Below are 24,591 nucleotides of genomic sequence, written 5' to 3' on the forward strand. Positions count from 1 at the left end.
ATCCTCCAGCACCATCCCCGTTTCTAATGACATTTGAAATATTTCTTTCAGAGCCCCTGCTATTTCCACACTAACTTCCCTCAAGGTCCTAGGGAATATCTTCTATATTCCTTAAAAGTGCCAGTACTTCCTCTTCTTTAATCGTCATACTTTCCATAATGACCCTTGTTTCCTTTATTTTACACAATTCAATATCCTTCTCCTTAGTGAATACCGAAGAAAAGAAATTGTTCAAAATCTCCCCCATCTCTTTTGGCTCCGCACATAGCCGTCCACTCTGATTCTCTAAGGGACCAATTTTATCCCCCACTATCCTTTTGCTATTAACATAACTGTAGAAACCCTTTGGATTTATTTTCACCTTACTTGCCAAAGCAGCCTCGTATCTTTTAGCTTTTCTAATTTCTTTCTTAGGATTCTTTTTACATTCTTTATATTCCTCGAGCACCTCATTAACTCCAAGATGCCTATATTTATTGAAGATCCCTCTCTTTTTCCAAACCAAGTTTCCAGTATCCCTTGAAAACCATGGCTCTCTCAATCTTTTAACCTTTCCTTTTAACCTAACAGGAACATAAAGATCCTGTACCCTCAAAATTTCACCTTTATCTGACCTCCATTTTGCTATTACATCCTTCCTATAAAACAAATTGTCCCAATCCACTCCTCCTAAATCCTTTCGCATCTCCTCAAAGTTAGCCTTTCTCCAATCAAAAATCTCAACCCTAGGTCCAGTCCTATCCTTCTCCATAATTATATTGAAACTTATGGTATTGTGATCACTGGACCCGAAGTGCTCCCCAGCACAAACCTCCGTCACCTACCCTATCTCATTCCCTAACAGGAGATCCAACACTGCCCCTTCTCTAGTTGGTACCTCTATGTATTGCTGCAAAAACTATCTTGCACACATTTGACAAACTCCAAACCATCCAGCCCTTTTACAGAATGGGCTTCCCAGTCTCTGTGTGGAAAATTAAAATCTCCCACAATCACAACCTTGTGCTTACTACAAATATCTGCTATTTCCTTACAAATTTGCTCCTCCAGTTCTCGTTCCCCATTAGGTGGTCTATAATACACCCCTATCAGTGTCACAACACCTTTCCTATTCCTCAAATCCATCCAAATAGCCTCCCTAGATGAGTCCAGTAGTCTACCCTGCCAGAGCACCGCTGTTATGTTTTCTCTGACAAGCAATGCAACACCCCACCTCTTGCCCCTCCTATTCTATCATACCTGAAGCAACAAAATCCTGGAATATTTAGTTGCCAATCACACCCCTCCTGCAACCACGTTTCACTAATAGCTACAACATCATATTTCCAGGTATCAATCCATGCTCTAAGCTCATCCACCTTTCTTACAATGTTCCTAGCATTAAAATAGATGCATTTAAGAAACTCTCCACCTCTTACTCTCTGTTTATCCTTAATGGAGCAAACAACTTTGTTACCTTTTTCTTCCTTGTCCCCTACATCTTTGGTCTGAGTGCTCCTGATCTCTGTCCCCTGCCTATCCTCCCTCACACACTGTCTACTAGCTTTCTCAGGGTATTAATGTAATACACTGGGTTTTTAAAATATGTGCAAGTATGTCATGCAACACTCATGGATCTCAGTTGCGCAAAATTGTGCTGTGGATGTGAAAACTGAGTGATGTGGCTCTTGTCTCCTATTTGTGGGTCACTTAGCACTAGTAAATGGCCAATCTTAACAGCTGCTGAGAAGTTAGATATATCTATTTTGTTCATGTCTTTTGTTGATCATTCGCCACTGCCCTCCTCACTGCTGATCTTTTTGAGTTCACCTATTCTTTCTGATGTTGCCTATCTTGCACTTTACGAACTTATGATCCCTTGATGCTTGGGGTGTTCACTGGGTACACTAGCAGAATGGCTGTGGCAAATTCAGTTATTTGGGGGCTATCCCAATGCTTGCATGCTTTGGGCCTCATGATAGAATATTGTAGCCAGGTATCTTTTACGAAATTCATGCACGCATATTTAATTTTGACCTTGTGTCTATCAGTTGAGATATTAAATGGATGTTCTGCCTGCAAATTCAAATGAGGCCTGCAGTGTTTTAGTCACTCTGACCAGAATAGATTATCTGATTGTTATTATCAATCCCCTTTGTGGAACATTACTGTGTGCAAATTATTTGCTGTTCCTTTCAATGCAGCAGTGAGCAATCTTCAGAAGAACTTTGATTGTTTTGGTCATGAGATGTGTTGTGAAAGTGCAAGTCTTTTTTTCATTGGTTCTGCATTTGTTGTGCAGATCAAGTCCGGGGAAACACAGATTAATGCTGCAGTGTGCATTTTTTTAAAAAAAAGAGAACAAATAAGTTTATCTGGAAAAGATAAGTTGAATGACTTTGGTATCGGAAATTTAAATACGGAAGATTAGAATTTGTGTTCTCATAACGCTCACAGTTGTATTGTCTTTATGCATGATTTACTTAAGATGGAGTGAAGCTGAGAAAATAGAGAAGAATTTTGTCATAGTTTTCAAGAACGTTTAAAGATGGCTCCTTTTGTATAATACATCACTTTGAAATCAGCTTTATTTGTGTAGATCGTGCCTTTTCTTAGCTGTGCAGGAATTGAACAGGTTTAAGGTGCTGGGGAGTAGGTACAGAGGAGATGTCAGGGGTAAGTTTTTTACTCAGAGAGTGGTGAGTGCATGGAATGGGCTGCCAGCAACGGTGGTGGAGGCGGATCCGATAGGGTCTTTTAAGAGACTTTTGGATAGGTACATGGAGCTTAGAAAAATAGAGGGCTATAGGTAAGCCTAGTAATATCTAAGGTAGGGACATGTTCGGCACAGCTTTGTGGGCCGAAGGGCCTGTATTGTGCAGTAGGTTTTCTGTTTCTATGAAGCATGTGGCTGAAGGAGCTAGTTAAGGAGGAAATGCATTTATACATAGGGTGACTTCATTGATGTAAATCTTTTTCCCATTTACCCACATCCTTGCTGAAGAGGTTGTAATTTTATCAGTGTTCATAGGAAATTTTAGTAAGTAAGATTCTATACCATATGAAAGACAAACTTTCATTCGTATGGTACGAAATTTTGATTTCACACCCAAGAATGAGTGTTTGAAGTGGTTCCTGGAGAGTAGAAGATAAAATGAAGCAATCATATGGGTTTTTAAAATGAATGAGACATAGGAGACTGCAAATGCTGGAATCTGAAACAACACAAAGCTGGAGGAACTCAGTGGATCAGACATCAGTTAGCAGGGAAATGGACAGTCAGTGTTTCAGACAATGTCCATTGAGTTCCTCCATTTTTTTGCGTTGCTTAAACAGATATAAACTTCCTGATGCTTATTTTTGTTTCTTTGAGAATAAAATTATAATTGAAGTTTGTGTATATGAAAAGAACTAATTTATGAGTCTCGTACAGAGTGTCTAATTTTTTTCAAAGTTTGGAATATGACAATGTCTTTAATAGTCTTCAGTGATATGATGTAGAGAAGAAGTTTTTGTTGTATATTTTGTTCTGTAAATAGATTGGAAAATGATTTGAAAGAATTGGATTCCTAATGTTGGCCTGAGGGGATTCCTTTTTGTGGGAAGAAGGGCAGTTTTTTAAATATTGGTTTCCCCTTCACTTTACACAAGGCTTACTGATCCCTTTAACTATATACACTAAACTTTAGCTTTCCTCACAGCATTTATGATAGAATCAGTTATTCACAAGAGGTACTTTTGTTTGTTCTGTGGGTTCTTACAAACTGCTATTATTGTTCCTGCTCTATTCTTGTTATCTGTTTGCTCTTTAATTTGCTTCCTGTCAGATAAAGGAATGGATATTATCCCTAAATGACCTCCGCAGCTTTCATTTCATTCCCATGCATTATTACCTTTCTTCCTACCTTGTATGTATCTTCAGAACAATGTCATGAATTATTCTTTGGTATGAAATGTCAGACTTTTCTGCTGATTTCAACATTGTCTATCACATCAGATTTGTGAAATGTGCTTTCTTTCAAATACATGGTAGATCACAGAAACAGGCTGTTCAGTCCATCATTTCAAGCATAATGTTCAGAATATTTTTGAATGTCTGGAAATGTAAAATCCATTTACAGTGCATATTTTACTTTGAGATGAGGCAGGGTTCTGCTTTTAATCTTGCATGTTGATAGTCCTTGACATGCATAAATCAGCTGGACAAATATTGAAACCTTGTTGCTGCTGAAGCCTCCTTACACCTCCATGAATATACATCCAAGATTGTGAAGACCAGCATGGTTGGTCCTTTGGAGAGTTAGTTTACAAAAAGATGAGAGGTTTAGACTGTGGAGTGGTAGCAGGACTTAGACTGAGCATGGTGAACTGAATCATGCATGCTTTGGCCCAGTAGGTATGAATTTTTTCAGCTCAGACTAGATGGTCCCAAAGGCATGTTTCTGTGCGATTCTACTCTATGACTGTGATTCTATGAAATAATGAACTTTTGGTTGCTTTTAACCATGACTGGTGATCCATGGCCCATTTTTAATGTGAAGAAATCAATTTGAAGCAATCAGAGTTGTTAAGCCTAAAGTACACACTTGCATTAGTGGAGAAGGTTGCATAATAGTCTGATCTTGTAACTGGTTTCTAATTGTCTTCCTTTACTGAACTTGGGACCATTAAACCACTGGATACTTTGAAAGTTTACAGGGAAAGAGCAACTAAGTTAAAATGGATCACAGAGCTTCAAATATATACAAATGTGTGGATGAAAATCAGAGATGGCTAGAACATTGGAGCATGAATAAGCTATTGCATCATTCAGTATAAAGGCTGATCATCCAAATACCCTATTCCAGCTTATTTCCCACATTCATTAATTTACTTACCTTAAGAGGAGCATCTAACTTGTTTTTAAATTTAATGCATGATTTAGTTCCAACTGCTGTCAAAGCAGAAAAAAGCTGCCAGTAATGTGAATAATTTCATGATAACTGCTGGCACTGTCTAGTGAATTTTATTCAGTTGTACAGCAGAAAAAGCTGGAAATACTTGGGCAACATTTTTCAGAAAGAAACAGTTAACCTTTAAGGCCAAAGATCTTTTATTGAAACTGGGAGAGAGAGGAGAACAAGTTAATTTTTTTTTTAAAAGTGCAGAGATGGTGTTGTGGGGTGTGACATGGGATTAAGTTGTAGAGGTCCTCTGATCAAGTGGGTTAATGGGGATACTTAGAAAAATGGTTAGTGAGACAGAGAAACATAAAGTGGAATAAGACAGAAGGTGAATTGGTGTGCTGCACAATAGGGCACAAGATGATAGACGAAGTTCAGAATGAGGATATGATTGAGAATTAAAGTGGCATGAAATAAGGACTGCATCTAGGTGCTCTGTAAAATACTCACCCAATTTGTAGTTAGTTTCATCAAAGTAGAGGAGACCATATTGTGACCACACAATTAAATACACCAGTTTGGAAGAAGTACAAGTGAATTGCAGCTTCACTCTTTTAGTGCATCTTGACCTGCAGGGCTGCTGTTTGAACACATCATGCATTTTTTTTGATCATTACTGATGCATGTGAACAGAATACCTGTATAACTTATCCTTACAGTAATCCTGCCCGCACGCTAAAACCCTGGTTCCATTTGTGTTTGTGCTTATCTTCTCTTCAACTTAAAAGTATTTTTTTTCTTTTTCTCTTGATTAGTTTTGACAAAGGGTCTTTGACCTGGAACTTTATCTCTATTTCTCTTTCACAGTTACTGCCTGACTTGAATTATGATCTCATTTTCAGCATCTATATTTTTAAAAAAAAACACATCTATTTTATTTTAGGGTCATGAAGATGAAGTGTTTGTTTTGGAGCCTCATCCATTTGACTCAAGAATAATTTTGTCTGCTGGTCACGATGGGAATATCTTTATTTGGGATATTACTAAAGGAACAAAATCTCACCATTATTTTAACATGGTAAGTGTACTAACTTGAGCAGATGTGGTAAACAGCGGAAAAGTAATATCCATAAGATAAAAGGAGGACCAAACAGGAAAATAGTGTGAAGACAGATGAGAAGATCTGGTAAGTAGAATTGAAAACATGAAAAGCTAATGAATAATGCAAGTTTCAATCATTTAAACATTTACATTTTGTCAGTATTGTATATTTTGAGAAGAACCATTGGACTTTATTGTTTTCAGAACATTATTTGGTATTGTCCAGAAATTAAGAAGCCTTTTACTTGTTTTGTTCTTTGGAGATTCATATTCTTTGAAAAGTTAACATCTTGGGTCTAATGGGCGGTTGTAAATGTTTGCAGTATGTCAAGAGTTTGGACCATTGTGACTTGATGTGTACTCCATTTAGGGGTGCAGAAAATGTTTTTGAAGGACCATTTGTCTATGGGAGTGCCTTAGTATTGGGGAAATAGAGATTAACATGGGTTAAAGGCTGGTTATCACAAATACATTTTCTGGAGTAGTAGAGACCCCCGAAGATTAATTTTTATTTCTGTTGTTTACTACATATGTATTAATGATACAGGGCAGGGTGAAGAGTGTAACATATCCAAGTTTGGGAGCCTGGACAGGGGTAAAGTAAATGGTAGGGCACTAAGAAATGATGAAGAACAGTGAGAACATGGGGGTTCTCTGAATGTGGTAACTCGGGTATTAGGATGGTGAAGAAGTTATATGGCATGTTTTCCTTCATGGGCTGGGGCATAGAATAAAGAAATTGAGAAGTAGTTTTGCAAATTTGGAGTATTGTGTGCAGTTCAGGTCAGCACAATATGTAGGAAGAGTATGGCTGTGCTGGGGAGTGCACAGAGGCAATTCACTGGGATGCTGCCTGAATTGGAGGACTTCACTTATTGAGATGGAATGGATAGGCTATATTTGTCTTCCCTGGAGCGAGGAAGCCTGTGAGTGTTGAACTGAAAGTCTGTAGAATCCTTGGATATATTTAAGACTGAAATAGAATTCCAGTCACTAAGCAAATAGCAGATGGGGGGGAAAGGGCAGGAAAGTGGACTTGAAGAATGTCTCATCAATTTTAATGTTAGCAAAAGGGATGCAAACTTGAGATGCTGATTTGCATACTCTGACTTCTTAATCAATTAGTCCTCAAATCTGGGATGAAAATCAGAATTTTAATTGTGTATTTATTGTTCTTATAGTTTCCACTTGAGCATTTGTTTTCATTCTTTCTCACAACTAACTCTGATCTATAAGTGCAAGCAAAATTTAGTAAATATACTAAATTGATTTTCAATTTGTGCTTCATTGTTATTGTTTTAACTTGCTCTACTTCAAAGCATTACATGATGACTTTGATCTGTATGAATGGTTTGCAAGACAAACTTTTCACTGTATCTTGGTACATGTGACAATAATAAACCCAACCACGGATGTACGTTTTTGTAGTTTTTGGCTTCCAGTTAGTTTTGTTCATTTGTTTAATATAGTACATTAGTCAAGAGGTACAGTCAATGTTTCGGGCCGAGACCCTTTGTCAGGACTAACTGAAGGAAGAGTGAGTAAGAGATTTGAAAGTGAGAGGGGAAGGGGGGGATCCAAAATGATAGGAGAAGACAGGAGGGGGAGGGATGGAGCCAAGAGCTGCACAGGTGATTGGCAAAAGGGATATGAGAGGATCATGGGACAGGAGGCCTAGGGAGAAAGAAAAGGGGGAGGGGGGAGGCCCAGAGGATGGGCATCGTGTGTTGCTTGAAATTCCAGTATCTGCAGATTTCCTCGTGTGTACATTAGTCAAATTGTTTTTGTTTGGAATTCTTGTGTTTAATTTTCTTCGATTGAATTAAATAGCTTAGTCCCAGTAAAAGAATCTTTGTGTTGAATCAGATCAAATCTGTTCTACCTCTTTACATTAAAGCCACGATCATGAGTTTTCTAAGTAAGTTTTACTGATTCATCTTTGTTCTATAATTCTGGCTTTTCCATTCTAAGCTGCTTTAATGCATCTTCCATGCAACCTGAAGTGTGTACTTCGAATAGGGTGCAATTGGATGTGGTTCAAAAAATATATTTAAGCATAATTGCATAGTTAAAATCCATGGTCTTCTTACAGATTGAAGGCCAAGGTCATGGTGCTGTATTTGACTGCAAGTTTTCACCAGATGGCCAGCATTTTGCTTGCACTGACTCACATGGACATTTGCTTATATTTGGATTCGGATGCAGTAAATTGTATGAAAAGGTAAGCTTTTGTGCTGTCTTATTTTTACGATCTTCCACAAATGCATTAATTGTAAAAGACAAAGTCTACAGTTGTGCATATGGGAGGAAGGAAACAAAGTAAAGGTCACAGAATTGTACAGTATGGAAACAAGCCATTTAACAGAACTCATCCATGCCAACCAGTGGGCTTCCTTGTGTACTAATCCCATCTTTCAGCACTTGGTCAATAACGTTCATGCTTAAATGATTGAAGTGTTCTTTGTAGAGATCTAAGTGCTTTCAGTGACTCAGCTTCAGTCATTCTCAGACAGTACATTCCACGTACTTGCCAAAATCTGGTGAAGAAATAGCCCTCCATATCCACTCTAAATCTGTTCCACTTTACCCCGAATACATGTCCTATAGTTTTATCTACTTCTGATATGGAGGAAAAGTTTCCTGTGGTCTATCCTATCGACATTCTTCATAATTTTTTAAACCTCAATCATGTCCTGTTTTAACCTTCTTCGCTCCAGGAAAGACAGACATATAGCTTTTCCAATCTCTCTTCACAACTGAAATGATCTTCTGGCAATATCCTGTCACATCATTGGTGACCAGAACTGCATGCATTACTCCAGCTGAAGTGTGACTGAGGTTTTATAAAGTTGTAGCATAATCTCCCTATTCCTGCACTCATTTTTCTGACTAATGAAGATCAGTATTCCGTTTGCCTTCCTACCACATTATCTGCCTGTGTTGCTACCATCAAGGGTCTGTGGGGTTGTATTCCAAGTCCCTGTCTTCCTCAATACTCCCTGAGATCTTTCCATTCATGGCCTCAGTATCCCAAATCATCTCATCTGCCATTTCTCAGCCTATTTCACCAACAAGGATATCACCCAGTAGCCTAAGACTACGTTACACACTATCAACAACTCTTCTAATGTGTATGTCATCTGTGAACTTGACATTCATGCCTCACACTTCTACATCCTACAAGCATTTCACTTATCTTGCAAATAGCATGATCATGTCTCAGCACACATCCTTGTGAGGCACCACTAGTCACAGGCATCCTGTTCTAAAAATATTCTAATACCGTTGCTCACTGTTCCCTATTGCCAAACCAGAGGTATGTCGAATACCAGGTGAAACGTGAAGTCTTTGGGGTAATTACAAGTCTGTGTCTTTACTGTTGCTTTGCTCACACTTGAGTGCTCGGTGATAGGTGCCGATGCTTTTTTTTGCCGGTGGGGGAGGAGGAATTGTTGCTTGCTGCCACTTACACACGGGAGGGGGGAGCTTGGGGGCTGCAGTTTAGGGTTCTAACATTTGACTGTTGTTCATTATTTGGGGGTACTCTGTTTTTGTGAGAAAAGCATTTCAGGATGTATATTGTATACATTTCTCTGTCATTAAATTGTACCTTTGAAACCAATTTTGGATCCATTTTGACAACATGTCCTGGACTCCATGGGTGCTGACCTTTGAACCAAATTTCTCATGTAGGGTCTTTCAAAAGCCCGACTAAAGTCCATGTAAATCATGCTGACTGCCCTGCCTTCATTAATAAACTTCATTACGTCTTCAAAGAATTCATTCAAATTGCAGACAAAGTCCCTCCTTTTCCGGGTGACATTAATCATCTCCCTTCTGAGCAGTTTCTCTCCCATTCAGCACCTTCCCTATCGTTGATGTTAGGCTCACAGGTCTATAATTACCAGGCTATTCCCTGCTACCTCTCTTGAAAATAAGCTGGTTAGTGGTGTGGTAGCACCCACACTGGACTTCGAGCTGAGTGGTCCTGTGTTTGAATCCGCCTGGCTCCTTGCACGCTTTCCATCCATGTTGGGTTGAGTGTCAAGCTAGCAACTCGTTTTAAAAAAAACCAGACAAATGCGAAAGAAACGGCATGATTGCTGCCTGATGTGCCACAAGTCGCAGAGAGGAACAACAATGATCTCTTGAAAAGAGGGACCAAGTTTGAGAGAATTTTAGTGATGTTGAATAGATGAATGGTATTTAATCTATTTTCAGTTTAACATGTTCAGAAAAAAATTTGTTTAACTTGCCAGTGATAGTGTTAGTAAATATTTTTCTATATTGGCTTCTATACTTAAAACTCAACTACATTGCTTTTTTAGCTTTTGATGCTTTTGATACTTTTATTAATAGAGACATTAATATTTTCAACTGAAGTGGAACATTTGGTTGTTTGTCAATGTCTTCAGACGAAAAAAGTGCAAGTGGTACATTTTTTAAAGGTTGTATATTTGGTTTATTTGATTCATCTAAGTGGTATGACAGTTTAGGAGCCTGTTCAAAGTTATTGAAAGAAATTGAACCAAGGAGTAGTCAAATTAAAATCTATTTTGTGATAAAATTGCAGTACTTAGCACAGTAAGTTTGTTTTTCTGAGACTGGAAGTGAAGAAAAACAACATTTCAAGGCAGTGATAGGAAACTTGATTCTAATAACTGTGGATGTACACTATGTAAAGAATAAATGCTTTGTTTACAGATTCCAGAACAAATGTTTTTCCATACTGACTATCGGCCATTAATTCGTGATGGAAACAACTTTGTCTTGGATGAGCAGACTCAGCAGGCTCCCCATCTCATGCCACCACCATTTCTGGTGGATGTGGATGGGAATCCTCATCGAACAGAATATCAGCGATTGGTGCCAGGACGTGAGAACTGTCAAGATGAACAACTCATACCACAGTTAGGATATGTGGCAACAAGTAAGTATGTTAGTTTGCTATCAAAACAAACGGATTCAATACCTGTTCTTAAATCAAACAATTGAAAGCATGGCACTGCTTTGTTTGCATTTCTATATTTATTTACCTTCAGTTTGAATCTTCTGGAATTTCTCATTTAAACAAAAATCAGCAGAATGTGTTCTGCACATCATTTAATTTAAGATTTTTGTGAAGAGTGATCGTGGAGTGATTTCTTGAATTGGAAAGAATAAAGTATTTAGTTCACCTTCTCAAAGATATCTAAAGTGCTTTATAACTAGGGAAGAAGTTCTAAAGATTGGGCGTAATATAGACATTTAAGAACCAATTTGAACAGGATCTCTTGGAGAGCAAATAAACTAAAAGTAGGAAGAAGTCCAAATGCAGTTGTCAACCACAGAGTTGTGGATGCAGAATATGTTTAAAGTTGAGATAGATTTTGAGACTGCAGCAGAGCTGAACGCTACGAGATTAGGAAGATGAATGGAATTAATGCCAATGATTCAAAAGGTCAAATCTTGAATGGCAGAGCAAACTTGAAGAGCCAATTTGTCTACTCTTAATTCTTCTGACTGTCACCTTGAAATTCACTTATTGAGAATCTACCATTGTCATTATCCCAACAGTCAACAGTGATTAGAAACATCGTTGCACAAACCACAAAATTCAGTGGTTATTAAAACAAGTCAGAAGCTGAATTGCGTAAAATCCCAAGAATCTCATATGTTTGGGACTTTGAACTGGTAAATCTTCCAAGTATTATTCCTATTAATACCCAAACATATTGTTAATTGCTATGTTTTTACATGTTACATAGTAAAAATAAATTTTCCAGTGAACGTGATAAATTTAAAGGGAGTATTTGAACCAGGGTCTTGTTGTGACAAATGGGGATCTTGGCAAACAGCACCTGCTGTGTGAGATGCTGACGCATTGTGATTTCCAAATATTTGGCGAGTACATTATGGGAGTTTCACTATTTTGTGACAAGGGCCTTCCCTCAAGGCTCAAAGCCTTTCCACCATGGATAAGATGTGTCAGAAATGTAATAGAATGTTTCAACTTGCATAGATGAAAGCTTCTGAAACAGTAGTCTGTTAAGTTAGATGCAGCTGAAGTAGCGTGCATGATTGGCTCTTCTTCCGTTCACTTAAAGTTTATTTTGAAGTTCCAGGTTCTGACAGATTTACAAGTATGTTGCTGTGCTTGACAGAACGTAATTCTTAGGAAGCTAGAGCAAGCTGGATCTTGTTTCTTGAGAGGAATAGAAATTCTGGAGTGATGAGAATGTGAATTTCATGCAGCAGTGTATTGAACAGTTGCATTTCAGAGGATGAATGCATAGATGAGATAGAAAGGAATATAATGATTTGGGGGGTAAGTTTTTAGTTGTCTAGTTTTGAATGATAAAGCTTTCATTTTCTTCACAAAGTTGCGTAAAATTACTGACTTAAATGAATCTTTTTGCCTTCGCTATGCTAATTTTCCCCTTGTTCTGTTTAGCAACATTTTGACTCTTCCTTCCCTGGCCAGCCCTTTCACAAAAAACTGCTTCAGCTTTATGTAACAATATTGTTCTTTTAAATATCTGTCAAATGTTTGATGCATTGATAGGTGATGGTGGTGTTGTGGAGCAAGTAATTGGGCAGCAAACAAATGAACAAGATGAACAGAACGCAGAACTTAGTATTCTGGATGGCCTAATTCAAAATTTGCAACAGGAACAAGACCAGCGGATGGGAACTGAACAAAATGGATTAAATGGTCCACATAACAGAATCAGCACACCTGCAAGAGGTACATTTCTTACTGTAAATTGAATATTCCCCAAAATGTCTGTTGTATGGTCGCAGGAATTTTGAAACTTGGTATGCAATTTTTACGCTTAAGGTTCTCTCCAATAAGGAGTAACTTAATGTAATTCTCTAGTAATTCTGAACATGTTGCATCTTAATTAAGCCAATCATGTGACCTTTCCTTTAATCAAAAGGATACACACACAAACTGTTTAAAAAAAATATGTAAGAAATTAAATAATTGCCAGCTAATCATGGCCTATCAGATATAAGTCGAAACACTAAAATTTTGCAGTGTTTCCATACAACACAATAAAAAGGTATGAAATTAAGTTTGAACAGAATCTTACAAATGATTAAAGTTCAAAACAGATTAATGAATATAGGAAAGATTTCAGTGTTTTTAATAATTTTGTCTGGAGTTTGAGTTTTATGGTTAACAGAATAATGAACTGCTTCCTCATGTGTGAGAAGCTTTACTGTAACCTGTCTTATTTCTGTAAGTATGCATATTTTAAAATTTGAAAGCAAAAACACTTCAGCCAAAAATTTGTCTGTAGTTTACAAGTTAGTCATTTCAAATATATTTTTATTTTTAAAGATGTGATACTATTATTTTAAATGTGAATTTAAAATAATTTATTTTACTTTTAGATAGAATTGTGAATAGTGATTTCTATCTATCAAGTTTATATCATCCTGATGTTATCATGTTCAAAGTATTGCCTTAGATATTATCTTAAGTACAGCATTACTGTGCAATCTGCCAGTAGGCGCTAATAAATGTACCAGCTGTAAGTGAATTAATGTTGAGGTGTTCAAAATTCAAGTTCAGAGTACATTTATTATCAAAGTCTGTATGCTGTTATACAACCTTGAGATTTGTACCCTTACAGGCGGCCTCAAAACAAAGAAACCCAGAAGAACCAGTCATAGCTAATACAGGAGCTTGTTAATTGCAGGCCATGGCCTCAATTCAGTGTAGAGTCAAGTAAACCTTGCTGAGCAGCAAGCTGAATACCAGCCTGGCCCTGACACACTGACCTTTTTAATCCGGTCCAGCACTTAAATTGGCTAAACAGGGGTTGTTCCTTGCTCTCAGAGCTGGGGCCTAACACTTCAATGCAGACATCCCACCTCTCCCGGAACTTCCGGGAGTCTCCCGCATATCAATAGTGGCTCCCTGATGCCCGCAAATTATATACAATATCACGGAAATCAATTTTTTTTGACAGCGCGAGTGAGAGAGAGCGCGAGCGAGAGAGAGCAAGAGAAAAGCGAGAGAGCGTGCGAGAGAGAGAGTGAGAGAGAAAGCAAGCGAGAGTGCGCGAGCGCGCTATGGCAGAGTGTTCCAAAAAAAAATATAAAGCGTACGTCATCCCAGACTACACTAAAGTGTACCCCTGCCTAATAGGGGTCAAAATAAAGATAGTGTTGCTCGCTGCACTGTTTGCAACAGTGACTTTTCTATTGCCCATGGTGGGTTAAGACTGTAAAAGACATGTTGAGGTGAGTTTAACAGGTGTCATTTGTTCATTAGCATAGCTAACGTTATTTAAACTAGCTGGCTGGCTGCTAAGGAGCTACTCTATTGCAGACCTCCCACCTCTCCCAGAAGTCTCCTGCAAATTGATGGTGCTTCCTCCCTGAAATGAGCTTTTGCAGGGTGGGATGTCTGTCAATGTGCTGTCACGCCTGGGGCCTGCTGCCTTGATTCAACCCATACCTGACCTTTAAAATCTGGCTCAACAGTTAAATCATCAAACATTAGCTTGTTCATTGTTCTTGGCCTGGGCAAGGTAAATTTTATTATCATGGTAGATATACATATGTCACTACATACAGCCCTGAAATTCATTTTCTTTTAGGCATACTTAACAATCTTATGGAATAGTAACAATAAAAGAATCAGTGAGTGACTGCCTGAATAGAGAGTTCAACCAGAGTGCAAAAAACAATAAGCTGCGCAAATGCAAAAAGACCAAACAATATAAATTAAGCAATATATTTTGAGCATGAGTCCTTGAAACTGAGTCCACTGGGTGTGGGAATAATATTTCAATAATGGGGCAAGTGAAGTTGTGAAGTTACCCTGTTTGTTCAAGAGCCTGGTGGTTGAGGGATAGTAACTGTTCCTGAACTGGGTGGTGCAAGTCCCAAGGCTCTTGTACCAACTTCCTGATGGCAGCAGCGAGAAGAGAGCGTGTCCTGGGTGATGGGAGCTCCTGATGATGTCTGCTGCTTTCGTGCAACAGTGTTCCATGTATTGTGGATGTGTTCAATGGATGGGAGGGATTTGCCCATGGTGGACTGGGCTGTATCCACTACTTTTTTGTAGAATTCTCCATTCATGGGCATTGGTGTTTCCTTGCCTCAGTTCTGCCACTTTAAGTTGGCTCCAGATCCCCTCCAGCAATGGTCATGTATTGGCTCATCCCCTGCTCTCAGGTCCAGGCCCCGCCGCTTGATTTGACCTGTACATGCCAAGCCACAACCGTTCTGCACCTTTGAGACTTCAGTTCACACTGCAAAAATGCCAGTTTGTACTGGTGGTTCAGAAGCTCAACTTTCAAAGGGAAGTTGCATGCTTTTGATTGCAGTGAACATCAAAAAAAAAAGTTAATAGTTCTGTTTGCTGCCAGCAAGTGGTCTTTGTGCGTGACCAGTGCAGTCTTAAACCGGGTATGACGATAGTGTTTGCTTTTTAAATTGTTTTCACATCGGTGATTCAGTGGTTTTTTTTTGAAGAAAGACTGTGTAAGTAGGATAGGTATGCTATTTTATTTCACTGTGATTGAACTCTCTGAATATCAGGTTCATATATGTAAAAGGCCATAATTTGTCTTTGCTTTAAAATAATGAACCATTGTCAGTTGGTATTTTTAAATGTAATTAAAACACTACTAGATCATTATAATATGCATGAAAAGGCCTTTCTTGTTTTGGAAGGAAATTGATTTTCTTAACTGTGTTGGAGATGATATCAAGCCTTTGACATTTTATCTTTTTTACCTTTGTTCATGGCTTTCAAAAAAAGGGAAATTGAGATCCAAGCCAAAGGCCAGAGATACTTGGCTGTGCACTGATTGTGCCATATTAATTAATTGCAAAGTAATTGGTTATTGTTTTCCAGATTTTAAGGAAATCATTTAAATCATCAGTTAAGTCATATTGCCTCAAGTTTGCCATTAAACATAATTTCTTTTCCATATTTACCTGTAGAAAAATTCTTTTGTAAGCATGAAGATGAAAAATAAAAGTCATGTATTGGTTAAACTTGCATGCTCTCTAAAGTCCTTCACCTAAGTTTAATTGCCTTTCTTGGATGCTGGGGAAGGTGACAGATGTACGAGGGCAAGGTTTGAATATTATTGAGGAATATATGAATTATTTTTAGTAGCTTTGCTCACTGGTAACTTTAGAAGGAAAATGAAAAGACTTGTATAGGAATAGAGTACAAAATCAGGGAGGTTTTTTTATCATTTAATAATTTAGGTGAGCAAAGTTCGAAGTACTGTACTATTCCGATTTATAAGGATTGTCTTAGAATTGAAGTTGTTCCTATCAAGAAAAATTTAGTAGTTGGGGGATATTTTCTTTGGGTAAAATGGAAATTGGATGAAAGTCTTAAATTATGAAGGGGTTCAATAGTGTTGATGAGGAGGAAAGAATTTCATGAGTAAGTTAAAAATCAAAATTATAGGAGCTAGTATATAGTCATGAACAGATAAATTGAAGATGAATTTCGGAGATGATTTCTTATACAGAATTTTGAACTTCCACAGTAATCAATGTTTTTTAAGAATATACAATATAAGCAAGTAAAAATAAGGAATAGTGCCATATGGTGGGAAGGACTAATTGGAGTGAGATGAGTTTAAACATTTGCATTGGTCATCTAGGCTAATTTCCCCCTTTCGTGCCGTGGATTTAAAATAACCTTGTCCTTTTTTATGACAAGTCTTCAGTGCTAAGGACCACACTGCATTTTTGGAAACCAAAATACCAGAGAAACAAAACAGATTGAAATGTAAATAGAATGACACAGATTTTGATTTGAAGAAATATGGCTGCAGCTGGTGGAGTGGCGGAGCAGACTTGATGGGCCGAATGGCCTACTTCTGTTCCTTTGTCTTGTGATCTTGTAAAAAAGCTCTTTAACCCATTGTTTCATTTGAACTCTGTCTCCCATTTTAAAATAATGGAGACAAATGTTTACTTGAAATGTTTACTTAATTATGGAGATTAATATTGAATTTGGGGCTGGCAAATAACAGGTTCTACTATGTATTTAATGCATTTTCTATTACCTGCATTACTAAATGTTTATATTTTCCAGGTTAAATGATAATTTGATAACCATGCTTGAAGTCTTTATTTGTTTCTTTGTTCATTTTGTTTATCAAGCTATAAGGAACCCAAGCTCTGATGTTTTGTCACCACCAAATGTGGGATTGCGTCGAAGTGGGCAGATTGAGGGTGTTCGTCAGATGCATCATAATGCTCCTCGTAGCCAAATAGCAACAGAAAGGGACATAATGGCCTGGAAACGAAGAGTGGTGGTACCAGAAATACCACCAAGTGTGAACAGGTATGAAAGTATCTAAAATTGGTTGCTCTGAGATTTATTGGTTTACTTCGTATAATGAATTTTTTTCCTTCAGGCCCTCCTACAGTAAAATTCGACCGCAGACGTAAGAAATGGGAGCTAAAAACAGTTGTCATTCATATCAAATATTTTTCAGCTTGAATACTTATTTCAGAGTTCAAAGTAAATTTATTATCAAAGTACATGTGTGTCACGGTATACAACCCTGTGATTCATTTTCTTGCGGGTATCCACAGTAAATCCAAGAAACACAATAGAACCAATAAAAGACAGCACCCAGCAGGGTGGACTAACAACCATTGTGCAAAACACAATGAACTGTGTAAATACTAAAGAGAAAATAATAAATAAGCAATAAGCATTGAGACCATGAGATGAAGAGTTCTTGAAAGGGAGTCCATTGGATGAGGGAACAGTTCAGTGTTGGGGCAAGTGAAGTTATCCCCTTTGGTTCAAGACCCTGATTGTTGAGAGGTAATAACTGTTGCTGAATCTGATGGTGTGGGTCCTGAGGTTCCTGTATCACTTTCCTGATGGCTACAGCAAAAAGAGAGCAAGGCCTGGGTGGTGGAGATCCTCGATGGATGCTTCTTTCCTGCAATAGCGATCCATGTGGATATGCTCAATGGTGGGAGGGCTTTACCGATGATGGTCTGGGCCTTGGCCACTACTTGTAGGATTTTCTGTTCAAGGGCATTGATGTTTCCATACCAGTGAGGCAACCAGTCAATATACTCTCCATCACACATCTATAGAAGTTTGTCAAAGTATTAGATGTCATACCAAATCTTCACAAAATACTAAGTAAGTAGAGGCACTGCTGTGCTTTCTTCTTAATGCTGTTTCATGCTGAGCTTAGGATAGGTCCTCTGAAATTATAGCAGCAAAGAATTTAAAGTTGCTGACCCTCTACCTCTGATCCCCAATGAGGACTGGCTCATGGACTTCCAGCTTCTTCCTCTTGAAGTTAATAATAAGCTTCTTGGTCTTGCTGACATTGCAGCAAGAGGTTGTTGTTGTGGCACCTCCTATATGCTGATTCATCACCACCTTTGATTTTGCCAGTGACAGCAAACTTAAATACAGCATTGAAGCTGTGCTTACCTTTAGTCATAATTATAAAGTGAGAAGAGCAGTGTACTAAATACTCAGCCTAGTGTGCACCTGTGCTGGTCGAGATTGTAAAGGAGATGTTTTTGCAATCGGAACTGACTGGGGTCTGCAAGAAAGGAAATTAAGAATCCAGTCGCACACAGAGGTATTGAGCCCAAGGATTTGAAGCTTATTGAATGTTGAGCTGGTGTCGATTAAGAGCATCCTGATGTATGCTTCTTCGCTATCCAGATGTTGCAGGGCTGAATGAAGAGCCAGTGAAGTGGCATCTGCTGTGGACCTGTTGTGACAGTAGACAAATTGGAGCGGATCCAAAGCAACACATACAAAATACTGGAGGAACTCAGCAGGTCAGGCTGCATCTGTGGAAAAGAGGGAACAGTCAAAGTTTCAGGCCGAGACCCTTCTTCAGGACTGAGAAGGAAGGAGGGAGATGCCTGAATTAAAAGGTGGGAGGAAGGGAAAGAGGCTCGCTAGAAGGTGATAGCTGAAGCTAGGTATGTGGGAAAGGTTAAGGGCTGTAAAAGAAATGATCTGATAGGAGAGGAGAGTGGTTAATAGGAGGAGGAGGAGGAGGGAACCTATGGGGAAGTAATAGGCAGGTGAGAAGAAGCAAAAGTCAAGAGTGGAAAATATTTGAAGTGGGCGGAGAGGGGAGGAAATTTTGCTCACTGGCAGGAGAAATCAGTAGTCATGCCATCAGGTTGGAGAGTACCCAGATGGAATATAAGGTGTTACTGTTCAACCCTGAGAGCAGCAAGAGGAGGCACAACAGGAGGTCATGTATCAACATGTATGAATGAGAATGGGAATCATAATTAAAATGTTTGACCACCAGGAAGTCCTGCTTGTGGCAGATGGTGCAAAGGTGCTCAATGAAGTGGTCCCCAAATTTATGAAGTCCCTGTTGCAGTCTTTTTTGTCCTTGCCTACCATCTCATCAACCTTATCTAATACATTATCCTCCACAACTTCCATCATCTCCAAAGGGACCCTACCACTAAACATATCTTTACCCACCACCCCCCCATCAACCCCTCCACTTTCTGTGGGGATCGCTCCCTTTGCGATTCTCTTGTCTATTCGTACCTCTGCCCCCCTCCACTAATCTCCCTCCTGGCACTTGCCTCTGCATATGGCATAATCTGCCCATACACCTCTCTCAATTCCATTCAAGGTCCCAAGCTGTCCTTCCAGGTGAGGCACTGCTCTACCTGGGAATCTGCTGGGGCTTCCGATGCAGCCTCCTCTACACTGGTGAGAACTTTCATAAATTGGGGTACCTCCACATAATCTGCCACAAGCAGCACTAACTGGTGGCCAAACATTTTAATTCCAATTCCCATTCTGTTTCGACTTGTTAACCACTTCTTGTGCCAAGATGAGCCCCATCTCAGGTTTTAGGAGCCAACACCTTGTATTCTGTCTGGGTACCCTCCATCTGATGGTATGACTGTTGATTTTCCTTTCAGTGAACAAAATTCGGTCCCATCCCTTTCTCTGTTCCCCACTCTGACCTTCCACCTCTTCTCACCTGCCTCTTCCATAAGACTGTAAGATAGAGGAGCAGAATTTGGCTATTTGGCCCATCAAGTCTGCTCCACCATTTCATCATGGCTGATCTAATTTTCCTGTCAGCCCCAATCTCCTGCCTTTGTTGTCCCCCATTGCTACCTCTCCTTGCTTCTCTCCATATCCCTTCATGTCCTAACCAATCAAGGATTTATCAACATCTGCCTTAAATATACATAAAGACTTGGCCTCCACAGCTAGCTGCCTGTGGCAAAGAAATTCCTCTTCATCTCCATTCTGAAAGGACACCCCTCTATTCTGACGCTGTGTCCTCTGGTTTTAGATTCTCCCACAATAGGAAACATCCTCTCCACGTTCACTCTTATCAAGGCCTTTCACCATTTGATCTTCATATGACAAGCCGTTCATTTTTACGAACCTCCTTTGAACCCTCTCCAGTTTCAGCACATCCTTTTTAAGATGAGGAGCCCAAAACTGCTCACAATTCTCCAAGTGAAGCCTCAGCAGTGCTTAATTAAGTGTCAACATTACATCCTTGCCTTTATATTCTAATCCACTTGAAATGAATGCTAACATTGCATTTTCCTTCCTCACCACCGTCTTGGTCTAAAAATTAACTTTTAGTGAATCTTTTACAAGGACTCCCAAGTCCCTCTGTGCCTCGGGTTTTTTGTATTTTCTCTCCATTTAGAAAATAGTCAACCCTTTCATGTCTTCTACTAAAGTGCATGACCATACACTTCCGGACACTGTATTTCATCTGCCATTTCTTTGCCCATTCTCTTAACCTAAGCCCTTCTATAGTCTCTCTACTTCCTCAAAGCTACCTGCTCCTCCACCTATCGTCATATTGTCTATAAATTTGCAAAAAAGCCATCAATTCCATCATCCAAATCATTGACATATAACAAAAAAATTTGGTCCTAACGCTGTGGAACACCACTAGTCACTGGCATCCAACCAGAAAAGGCTGCCTTTATTCCCACTCTTTGCCCCCTGCCATTCAGGGACTGCTTTATCAATGCTGGGGTCTCTCCTGTAATACCATGGGCTCATAGCTTGTTAAGCAGCCTCGTGTGGCACCTTGTCAAAAGCCTTCTGAAAATCCAAGAAGACAACATCAACTGATTCTCCTTTGTCTGTCCTGATTGTAACTTCTTCAAAGCATTCCAACAAATTTGTAGGGCAAGATTTTCTCTTAAGGAAACCATGCTGACTATAGTTTATTTTATCATGTGCCTCCAAGTTACCTCATCATTAATAATTGACTCCAACATCTTCCCAACCACTAAGGTCAGACAAACTAGCCTGTAATTTCCTTTCTTCTGTTTCGCTCCCTTCTTGAAGGGTGGAGTGACATTTGCAATTTTCCAGTCTTCCAGAATATTGATTCTTGAAAGATCATTGCTAATGCCTCCATGATCTCCTCAGTCTCCTCTTTCAGAACTCTGGGGTGTATACCATCTGGTCCAGGTGACTTTCAGACCTTTCATTTTTCCAAGAGCCTTCTCTCTAGTTATGGTAACTTCACACCCTTCATGACACTTGGATTGTAGTTTTACATTTGCTGTCAGCGAGTGAAATGTGGTATGGAAAACAAAAAAAAAAACCTCTAGAAATTCTAGAAGTAAATTACCATCTAAGAAGAAAGAAAAAATGTACAGTAGTTAACGTGACAGGTTGATATGTGAAACAGTCATAACGGTCCTGCCAGGAGCGATACTACTTTGGAACTTGAGATTTTGTATGTCACCAAAGAATCCAGCAAGTTTCTGCAGATATATCGTGGAGAACATTCTGACCAATTGCATCACGACCTGGTTTGGGGGCTGCAGTGCCCAGGGTTGTAGTCTCAGCCAACTCCAACGTGGGCACGAGTCTCCCCACCATCAAGGACATCTTCAAAAGGCAATCTCAAGAAGGAAGCATTCACCATTAAGGACTCTCACTATCTGGGACGTTACGACCCTCTTCTCATTAGAACGGTATACATTAAAGATCTGGAAGAGGGGACAGAGTGTAGTGTATCTAAGTTTGCTGATGGCAGTAAATTGAGTGGAAAAGCAAATTGTGCAGAGAATGCGGAGAGTCTACAGAGAGATTATAGATGGGTTAAGTGAGTGGGTAAGTGTCTGGAAGATTGAGTACTATGTTGGTAAGTGCGAGGTTATCCACTTTGGAAGGAAAAATGGAAGATCAGATTATTGGTAAACGATTGCAGCAGGCTGCTGTTCAGAAGGACTTAAGAGTGCTTGTGCATGAATCGCAAAAGGTTGGTTTGCAGGTGCAGTAGGCTATCAAGAAGACAAATGGAATGTTGCTTTTCATTGTTAGAGGGATTACATTTAAGAGCAGGGAGATTGTGCTGCAACTGTATATCAGGTTCTGGTGAGGTCGCATCTGGAGTACTGTGTGCAGTTCTGGCCTCCTGACTTGAGGAAGATACACTGGCTTTGGAGGTGGTGCACAGGAGGTTTACCAGTTTGATTCCAGAGAGGAGGGGTTGGACCATGAGGAGAGATTGAATCGCCTGGGACTGTACTTGCTGTAATTCAGAAGGATGAGAGGAGATCTGATAGAAACATAAAATTATGAAAGGGATAGATAAGATAGTCAGGAAAGTTGTTTCCACTGGTAGGCGAAACTGGAACTAGGGGACATAGCCTCAAGATGCAGGAGAGTAGATTTAGGGCAGAGATTAGGAGGAACTGCTTTTCCCAGAGAGCGGTGAATCTGTGGAATTCTCTGCCCAATAAAGCAGTGGAGGTCACATCAGTAAATATATTTTAAGACAAGGTTGGATAGATTATTGTACAGCTCGGGAATTGAGGGTTATAGGGAAAAGGCAGGTAGATGGAGATGAGTCCATGGCCATATCAGCCACAGTATTATTGAATGGTAGAGCAGGCTCAATGGCCAGAATGCCTACTCCTGCTCCTATTTTCTTTTCTTGTGTACTTATTACTACCATCAGAAGGAGCTACAGGAGCCCGAAGAGACGCACTCAAAGTTTTAGGAACAGACTTTTCGCAGCCACCATTACATTCCTGAAACATCCATGAACACTACCTTACTACTCCTCTTTAGGACCATTTGTTTTATTTTTTATTCCAACATAATTTTCCCATGTCTTGTACCCTATTAGTGCCACATAACAAAGCTCATGCTGTATGTCAGTGATAATAAACCTCATTCTGATTCCCACGTGGGCAAGAAGGATGGTTTGCTGGGCCAGTTTTATTGATTAACAGTCAACAATTACTTTAGCCATAATCTACCAGAGGTGATAGTTGCTTGGATCACTGAAGAACTCTTCCAATGAACAGAATAATTAGTGCTGACTACTAGGCATGGCATTATTCAATTAGCATTCTGCAACAAGACTCTGCCTGGATGGTAGAGTACTCTACATTGGCTGGGATTAATTTTCAATCATAATCCTGATGCGGCCTCTGGCACGTTGTCAAATTTTTCATTTGCAATTTTCTCCCCATTGTCGGCACAGTCCGGCCAGTAGATGGAATTTTGAAATTGGGTTTGTCATCTGTCTTCTGCTGTTCAGAGTAGAATGAGAATAAGAACAAAGTGAAAGACTTTTATATCAAGTGTCCTGAAAAGCTTTGCAATCAATGAAACACAAACACGAGGAAATCTGCAGATGCTGGAAATTCGAGCAACACACATAAAAAATGCTGGTGAACGCAGCAGGCCAGGCAGCATCTATAGGAAGAGGTACAGTCTACTATAAGCCTGTGGACTCTCACAGCTACCTGGACTATTCCTCTTCCCACCCTGTCTCTCGCAAAAATGCCATCCCTTTCTCGCAATTCCTCTGTCTCTGCCGCATCTGCTGTCAGGATGAGGCTTTTCATTCCAGGACAAAGGAGAAGGACTTCCCTTCCTCCACCATCAACTCAGCTCTCAAACTTATCTCTCTCATTTCATGTACATCTGCTTTCAACCCATCCTCCCACCACCCCACTAGGAATAGGGTTCCCCTTGTCCTCACCTACCACCCCACCAGCCTCCGGGTCCAGCATATAATTATCCGTAACTTCCGCCACCTCCAACGGGATCCCACAACCAAGCACACCTATCCCTCTCCCCCCCTCCCCTACTTTCCGCAGGTATCGCTCCCTACGCGACTCCCTTGTCTATTTGTTCCCCCCCATCCCTTCCCACAGATCTCCCTTCCGGCACTTATCCTTGTAAGCAGAACAAGTGCTACACATGCCCGTACACTTCCTCTCTCACCACCATTCAGGGCCCCAGACAATCCTTCCAGGTGAGGTGACACTTAACCTGTGAGTCGGCTGGGGTGATATACTGCACCCGGTGCTCCCGATGCGGCTTTCTACATATTGGTGGGACCCGACGCAGGCTGGGAGACAGTTTCGCTGAACACCTACGCTCTGTCCGCCAGAGAAAGCAGGATCTCCCAGTGGCCACGCGTTTTAATTCCATGTCCCATTCCCATTATGATATGTCTATCCACGGCCTCCTCTACTGTCAAGATGAAGCCACACTCAGGTTGGACGAACAACATCTTATATTCCGTCTGGGTAGCCTCCAACCAGATGGCATGAACATTGACTTCTCTAACTTTCGTTAATGCCCCATTTCCCCTTTGTACCCCATCCCTTATTT

General features: G+C 39.8%; 1 protein-coding gene across 5 annotated transcripts in view; it reads left to right on the forward strand.

The window, feature by feature from the left end:
* Window positions 1–24,591, forward strand: part of brwd1 (bromodomain and WD repeat domain containing 1) — a 158,343-nt gene that overhangs the window by 64,512 nt on the left and 69,240 nt on the right. For all 5 annotated transcript variants that reach the window (XR_010018284.1, XM_063050359.1, XM_063050361.1 and 2 more), the window contains 5 exons: window positions 5,806–5,940; window positions 8,056–8,184; window positions 10,668–10,893; window positions 12,508–12,690; window positions 17,097–17,280. Coding sequence is in view for 4 of the 5 variants with exons in the window: in XM_063050359.1 (XP_062906429.1) it covers window positions 5,806–5,940; window positions 8,056–8,184; window positions 10,668–10,893; window positions 12,508–12,690; window positions 17,097–17,280 (857 nt within the window). In the remaining variant the exon portion in view is untranslated. The remainder of the gene's footprint in view (window positions 1–5,805; window positions 5,941–8,055; window positions 8,185–10,667; window positions 10,894–12,507; window positions 12,691–17,096; window positions 17,281–24,591) is intronic.

The sequence above is a fragment of the Mobula hypostoma genome, chromosome 6 (genome assembly GCF_963921235.1).
Source record: "Mobula hypostoma chromosome 6, sMobHyp1.1, whole genome shotgun sequence".
In the NCBI taxonomy this organism is placed as follows: Eukaryota; Metazoa; Chordata; class Chondrichthyes; order Myliobatiformes; family Myliobatidae; genus Mobula; species Mobula hypostoma.